Genomic DNA, 8,034 nt, shown 5'->3' on the forward strand with positions numbered 1-8,034 from the left:
TAGAGCATCCAGCAGCCGCTGTCCACGCGGATGGAGTTGCAGCGGCTGAAATAGGGCTGCAGGTTCGGGTGGTCACTGCTGCACTCGTAGTGGCGGCCCTGGAAGCCCCGGTCCTCGTAGAAGGTGATCTGCAAGGCAAGGGGAGGAAAGGCTCAGAGGCCTGGCCCCCAGCCCCGGGGCGCGGGGGCCCCTCCCGGCCTGCGGCTGCGCTGGGCTCACCTTCCCCATGGCTGGTGGATGGAGGTCAGTGATGGGCCGCCGGCGCGCGGGTCTATATAGCACGAGGGCTGCTGCGTTGGCAAGAACAACACAAAAGGGGCCCGCGGGGTGAGGAGGGGATTTTCTCTCGCTCTTTTCTATATAATGACGGCGGGGGTGGGGTGGGGGACTTATTGTATGTTTCCTCTTAGACTCTCCAGTGCTTTCGAACTGATGACCCGCGTTAAAACTGTCACTTGGTGCCTCTGGAGCCTTTAAATGAAACCTGTTTAGGAATTTGGAACTGAGCAAAGGCCCTTGGCCAGTTAATAATTGTAATGAGGTATTTGGGCTATCTTTTACAGTTTCAGAATGATCTCCTTTTTGACTACCAAGGCCGGGTAGTGACTGAGACCGAGGTCAGCATAGGCCCCAGCATGAGGCATCTGGATTAGAGAGCATTTCCTTGGAGTGAGGGTTGGAGCAGGGACAAGAACCGCCTTCTCCACAATACGTTTGAAATTAGATGGGATTTCCCTCCAAGAGGTCCCCTCTCTGAACCTACAGGCTGGCAAGTGGCTACAGCAGATATGCTGACACACTTGAGGAGGGGTGACAGGGGCTTGGACCCCTAGAAAGCGTGCTGTGGAGGCACCTGGCCTCTGCTCTGCTTCCCGGACACTGGGCAGGACCAGGGCCATCTCTGGAGCCTCAGCTGGGGTACCTCTGGCCAGGAAACCCTCACCTTTGGAATTCATGAGGTGCAAGTTTGTTGTTCTTACTCTGTAGCTTTCTATTTAACTAATAATTTTGCAAAGTAGGTGCTAAGCTAGTTAGTTCTAGCTGCTGATGAATACAAGTTAACATGCAAATGTAACAAGTTAAAAATCCTACAATCTTAACCTTTCCTAGCCCTGGGCAAGTCGCCGGTTGCTCTGTAGTTAAGGCTCTGACTCCACCAAGACCCCCACCTCTACCCCTGGTGGCTCCTTCAGAGCAGAGTTTAACTCAGCTCTCTTTAGAGCAGAGTTTCTCAGCCTCACACTATTTTGACATTCTGGGTCAAAAAATTCTGTGGTGGGGTAGTTGTCCTGTGCATTTAAGGATGCTTAACAGCATCCCTGGAGTCAACCCACAAGATATTAGTAGTATTATTCTCCTAGTTGTGATAGCCAAAAATACCTCGAGACATTAGAGATGTTCCTTGGGGAAGCAAAAATCAACACTGGTTGAAAACCACTGCTTGCTTGCTTGCTTGCTTGCTTGCTTGCTTGATTTATTTATTTATTTATTTATTTATATTTTTTCAGAGAGAGAGAGAGAGAGCACAAGCGGGAGGGGCGCAGAGAGAGAGGGAGACACAGAATCCGAAGCAGGCTCCAGGCTCCAAGCTGTCAGCACAGAACCCGATGTAGGGCTTGAACTCACAAACTGCAAGATCATGACAAGAGCTGAAGTCGGACACTTAACTGACTGCTTTTGAAGAAGCTGTTCCTCAACTTGATACAATCTGATACACTCTATCTCATTCCTTAGTTTGGATTGTTGTGACTAAAGTCTACTGCTAAAAAATTGTTTTCCCTGAACAAATTTCATTTGTTGCACACAAGTTTAATAAGCCTTATTCACATTCTTTCCTTTACACATTCTTACTTTTATAGAATATTTGGAAACTATGGAGAAACATTTAAAACCATAGTCCTGTGTCAAAAAAGCACTATTAATATGTATTTTAAAATTTCTTTTCAGTTCTACAAGTGAAAGAATTCTAAAGACCCACTGCACAACAACGTGCATATAGATAACACTACTGCACGATGTGGTTAAAAATGGTTAAAACGGGGGGCACCTGGGTGGCTCAGTCGGTTAAGCGTCCGACTTCGGCTCAGGTCATGATCTCACGGTCCGTGAGTTCGAGCCCCGCGTCGGTCTCTGTGCTGACAGCTCAGAGCCTGGAGCCTGTTTCGGATTCTGTGTCTCCCTCTCTCTCTGACCCTCCCCTGTTCATGCTCTGTCTCTCTCTGTCTCAAAAATAAATAAACGTTAAAAAAGTTTTTTAAAAAAAATGGTTAAAACGGTAAAAGAAAAAAAAGACACCTTTGCCCATAGTCCCACCCCTATTAATTTTCACTTCTTTGATCTAATAGTTTCATCTGTAAGAATTTGTCCAAAGGAAATAAAGGTACATGCAAACATTATGTATAGTGATGTTTTATCAGACCATTGTTTATAATATAAAAAAATAGGGCATTAATTCGGTAAACTATAGAGCATCTGTGTGACGAGGTGCTAGGCAGTTACCAAAAATCATGTTCTCAAATGATTTAAGGACATGGAAAATGCTCCCCATATGTTAAGTCTTTTTAAAGTAAGGATATTATACACCGAAAAGTAGAAAATATTGAAGGAAAGAAGATATAAATAAATGGAAATACATCATGTGTTTATGGATTGGAAGACTCAATATTGTTCAGATATCAATACAACCCAAAGTGATCTACAGATTGAATGCAGTCCCTATTGAAATTCCAATGTTTGATTCAGGAATAAAAAGAAATCCCTCCTGAAATTCACATCGAGTCTCAAGGGACCCTAAAACTCAAAAGAATCTTGAAAAAGAAGAACAGAGCTGGAGAACTTGAATTTTCTGATTTCAAAACATATACAAAGCCACAGTGATGAAAACAGCATGGTACTGGCATAATGATAGACACAGGGGCCGGTGGACGAGAATAAAAGACTCCGAAACAAAGCCTCCCCGTGTAGTCAACGGAATTTTGACAAGGTTGGCAAGACCATTCACTGGAAAGGGGGAAGTCTTTTTAATAGATGGTACTGGGGAAAATGAATATCCACATGCGAAAGAATGAAGTTGGACCCTTACCCTACGCCATACAAAAAACTGGCTCAAAATGGATTAAATGTAAGAACTAAAACCATAAAACTCTTCAAGGAAAACATAGGGGAAAACTTTCATGACGCTGAACTGGGCAATGATTTCTTCGATGTGACACTAAAGCATGGGCAATAGGTAAATTGGACTTCATCAAAATAAAAACTTCTGTGTGACAAGGAGTGAAAGATCATGGAATGTGAGAAAATATTTGCAAATAATATATCTGATAAGACACTGATATGCAAAGTACATTAAGAACTCCTATAACTCATCAACAAGCAAAAAGCAAAAAAACCAAAAAACCAAAAAACATCAATTTTTAATAAAATGAGAGGAACAGACATTTCTCCAAAGAAAATATACAAATGGGCAATAATCATATAAAAACATGCTCAACATCACTAATCACTGGGGAAATGCAATCAAAATTACAATGGGATACTATTTCATATCTGTGAGGATGGCTCTTGTAAAAAAACAAAAAAAAATAACAACCGTTGGTGAGGATGTGGAAAAATTGGGAATGTTGTACATTGCTAGTGGGAATGTAAAATGGTACTATGGTAGACTGTTTGGAAGTTGCTTAAAAAAGCTAAGCATCTAATTCCCAGATGATCCAGCAATGTCACTTCTATGCATCTACCCCAAATTGTTGAAAGCAGAGATACAAACAGGTATTTGTGCACCAACATTCACAGCAGCATTATTTACAATAGCCAAAAGATGGAAACAACCCAAATACTCCTTGAGGGATGAATGGATGAAAAACATGTGGTATGTGCATTGAATGGAATATTATTCAGCCTTAAAAAGGAATGAAATTCTGACAAATGCCATAGCATGGGCAAACCTCAGGAACACTATGCTAACTGAAATGAGCCAGACAGGACGACTATTATATGATTCCATTTATTTGAGGCACATACAGCAGTCAGATTTATGGAGACAGAAAGCAGAACGGAGGTTACCAGGGGCTACAGAGCAGTGGGAATGGGGAGTCAGTGTTTCATGAGTGCAGAGTTTCAGTTTGGGGTGATGACAAAGCTCTGGAGATGAATAGTGCTGATGTTTGCACAACGTTCTGAATGTGCTTTATGCCACTGAATTGAACACTTAAAAATGGTTATAATGGTAAATTTTAGGTTATGTGTATTTTACCACAATTGAAAACATACTTCACGAGCAAAAAGACAAAAATACATCTATATTAATTTTATTAATATTAACTTCTTGATAATTCTACTGAGGTTGTAAGAACAAATTATATTCTAGGAATTAAAAGGGAATTAAACAGCATTTAAAACAGAGTTTATTTTAACTTACAATCCTCTCACTTTATAATGAGAAAAGAATAATTGATATAATTAGTGTCTTAAATTTTTTTTATTAGTACCTTCCCCTCTTCGGGCTTCCTACCTCTTTCTACCTTAATTCTTTCCATTCCAATTAGCTTATATCACAAAAGCTTATACTCAAGAACCTGATAACATTTCCAGGTCCTCTTTAATCCTGGGAATTTGTGCTCTGGACACCATTGTGTTGGAGGCGACGATGGTTGGGTGTTCGCCTTCACCCAACCTTCCTTGTATGGTGTCCCAGTTGTGCCTAGAAGCTCTCCTATGGTTACCAGTGATACCAGCTTCAGGATGATGCAGGTTCTAAACATGGTGGGAGACAGACAAAACCCAGGGCCCTGCTAGCATTGCTGAGCTGCTGAATCAACCATCCCTAAATCCTGTGCTGTCCTAGGACTTCTTATCACATGAGCTACTAGATTCCCATATCGCTCATCCATTTGATGTGGGGCTTCTGCTTCTGAAGTGATTCAGATTCATTTTTGACTGAGAGATTAGGGTGAATTGTGATCAAGCTTTGGAGAAGGAGCTGCTCACCAGGGGGAAAGTGGGGAAAAATACTTCAGGTATGGAAAAGATGTGAGCAAAGACAGATGTGAAAATGCTTGGTGTGCTTGGAGGACTCAGGTGGGTCAGGAGAGTCAGGTAATAGGGGATGAAGTAGATGGGCTGGGGCTGGGTTCTTGGAAGAATTGTTTTCCTGTGGACGGTGGAGGAATATCAAAGCTTTTTAAGCAGGGAAACGACTTGATCAGATCAGTCTTTGAACATACACACCAATCCTCCTTTCTAAAATTCTAGTAATGAGAACACAAGACAGAGCAGAAAGTAGAAGAACCAATGTAAGTGAATGCAACATCCAAAATGTTGAGGGCCTTGAATAGAAGAAAAAGGTGGAGAAAGGACAAATTAGTTCTCTGCTTGAACTGAGACGTCCATCTTCTCTTGCCCTCAGACACTAGCTCTCCTGGTTCTCAGGCGTTTGGACTCGGACTGAATTATAATATAACACTTCCTGGCTCTCCCATTTACAGATCGTGGGGCTTCTCAGTCTCCATTAGGGAGCCAATACTTACCATAAATCTCATATTCTCTCTCTATCCTATTGGTTCTGCTCTCTGGAGAGCCTGACCAATAAACATTGTTTCAGGGGCTTGACCACATTAAGGCCAGCATTTCTGAAACTGTGGCATTTCCCCCACACTTGTCCCCTCTTGGGTATAAAATGCCTGAAAGAAGAAAGAACTGTGGCACCAGGGGCAGCCACTCCTTTTCATCAGGAAGGCAAAAGTTTTTCCAGAACCATCTCTTCTCTCTCCATCAGCATTCTTTCACTTATGTTTCCATATCCAGAGAGTGTCACGTGACAGCCTCAGTTAGCAAGAGACTCTGCCAGAGATTCATGAACTCAATGTGTACATACAGTTTAGGGGATTCAAAACCTTCTGAAGCCCATTATGGTAACCTAGCTTCAGGATCCCTGTGTGTGTGATGTGTGTGCGTGTGTGTGTGTGTGTGTGTGTGTGTGTGTGTTTTCAGAATCCCTGTTTTAAAAAGTGGGTCCCACTATCTCTGAACCTCAGTTTTCACATCCTCACACTTCAGAGAAAAACCGAAATCTAAACAGATTTTTAATAATCTGTTTTGAAGCAACAGCTTGTTTAAAGACCAGAGAATCACATGAGACAATGTATTGCAAAATGTTTTGCCAATTGTAGAGTTGTACTTAACATGAAGGCACGTTTTTATTGTGAGAGGTGTGTTTTATTTGTTATGGATCACACATCTTGGTTTCCGCTTGTGCTGTGTGGTTGTGCGTATGTGTGTGTGAGTGAATAAAACAATAAAATAAGAGGAGGACAAAAGAAAAACACAAGAAAACCAATGCCAGGAGCACACAGAAAATATTTTATTAGTTTCCAGATGGAGAATAAGGAGGAGTAAAAATATTTCAATAGTAATCCATGACTCTCCTCAAAGAGCCCACTCGGGCACTCGTGGCCCCCCAGTCATGGTAGTGCCTGTAGTCCCCTGGCCTCAGCAGGTACTGCCGTCCCTGGTAGTTGGGCATCTCGTAGAGGACCCAGGAGCCCTCCAACACATGGAGGGAGTAGATCTCATTGAAGTGCAAGCGGTCTTGAAGAGACGGGCAGTCCTCAGTGATCTCTACCATTTGGCCTCTGTAATCTTCCCTCTCGTAGAGCCTGATCCTGTGGGAGCCAGCCTGACCCATCCAGAGATGGAAAGAGGAGAAAAGCAAACTATGAAATGGATGTAACACATTCAGGCAGTCCAGCTCAAGGTATTTTGTAATATAGGATAAGCCTTAACTAATTCTCCATATTAATATACTCTCCATTTTCAAAGGTGGAAATTCGGTAACTTTTCAAAACCATAAAGTGTGACGGAAAGAGTTAAGAAGGAAATTCCACTCTTTCTGTGTTCAAAATTTCCCAGGATAAACTATTAACCGAGTTCAGTATACCCCACCAGAGAGAAACCCAAACTTTTAACAGCTTATTACTACTTTTTCCATTTGGGGGAAATATTTTTAATTTTTCAAGCAGGTGTCTTTGAACAGTAAAAGCAGCCTATGAAATGAATGATCTTGCATTGGATTTAAAATAAATCTTGGAAAAATCACCAAGGACTTGGATGTTTCTGTTTCTGTGGAAAGCAAAGTTAAGCATCTTAAGTCTCTCAAAAATCATTGATTCTCATTGAATCATTTATGAATACAATAAGGAAAAATGAGAAAGAAAAATCAGTAAGCCCAAGGACTCGTTTTTCAAAAACCTTAGTGTTTTAAAAAAACACCTATTTGAAATATACATGGGTATGTGCATAAAATTTCTCTGTGTTTCTCTCCATTGAGAGAAAGCACTTTTTAAAAAAAATTTTTTTTTTCAACGTTTTTATTTATTTTTGGGACAGAGAGAGACAGAGCATGAACGGGGGAGGGGCAGAGAGAGAGGGAGACACAGAATCGGAAACAGGTTCCAGGCTCCGAGCCATCAGCCCAGAGCCCGACGCGGGGCTCAAACTCACGGTCCGCGAGATCGTGACCTGGCCGAAGCCGGACGCCCAACCGACTGCGCCACCCAGGCGCCCCAGCACTTTTATTTATATAGGTCCGGTAAATCAAAATATGCAAGTGGGGAGCAAAAGAGAGAAAAGTCTTTTAAACATTAACCCTTGTAAAAGTTTCCTTTACAATGCCTCACTGCTCTGTGACTACGGTATATTCTAGCAGTTCATTACTCTTCTATGGGATATTAGTGCTTTTTCTATAACTCCATTGTAAGTTGTTCCAGGACAGGACCCATAGCTTTTACATGTCCAGGCCAGCCGACACATTGTTGCTGAGTAAATATTTGTTGATTCATTGGTGCCTGGGTAACACTTTGCTTCCGTCTGGGACAAATGACATTGAGCTACTCTACCATAGCTGGTCTTTTGTCCAGACTCAATTATTCTTGATGATCACTACTCCCGATGGTTAGCCTTTGCTTGAAACTACCCATTCTGTGTCCTGTCACGGGGCTGGACTCACGTGGGGGATGAGGCGGCAGGAGCGGACCGCGT

The 8,034-nt window shown here is 42.2% G+C and overlaps 1 protein-coding gene and 1 long non-coding RNA gene across 2 annotated transcripts; both read right to left on the minus strand.

The window, feature by feature from the left end:
* Positions 1 to 16: 16 nt before the first annotated feature.
* LOC121026586 (uncharacterized) lies at positions 17 to 332 on the minus strand. Its single transcript, XR_005788391.1, has 2 exons — positions 220 to 332; positions 17 to 128 (listed from the first exon to the last, which is right to left on the minus strand). It is a non-coding gene; the product is annotated as an uncharacterized LOC121026586 (long non-coding RNA).
* A 5,999-nt stretch (positions 333 to 6,331) lies between these two features.
* On the minus strand, positions 6,332 to 8,029 carry LOC121026587 (gamma-crystallin D-like; the record flags this gene model as incomplete). Its single annotated transcript, XM_040469394.1, has 2 exons — positions 6,332 to 6,673; positions 8,003 to 8,029. Coding segments are annotated over 2 exons (300 nt in total), but the record flags the coding sequence as incomplete, so codon positions are not given.
* Between the last annotated feature and the right edge of the window lie 5 nt (positions 8,030 to 8,034).

The sequence above is a fragment of the Herpailurus yagouaroundi genome, unplaced genomic scaffold (genome assembly GCF_014898765.1).
Source record: "Herpailurus yagouaroundi ecotype Mexico unplaced genomic scaffold, PumYag 143769, whole genome shotgun sequence".
In the NCBI taxonomy this organism is placed as follows: domain Eukaryota; kingdom Metazoa; phylum Chordata; class Mammalia; order Carnivora; family Felidae; genus Herpailurus; species Herpailurus yagouaroundi.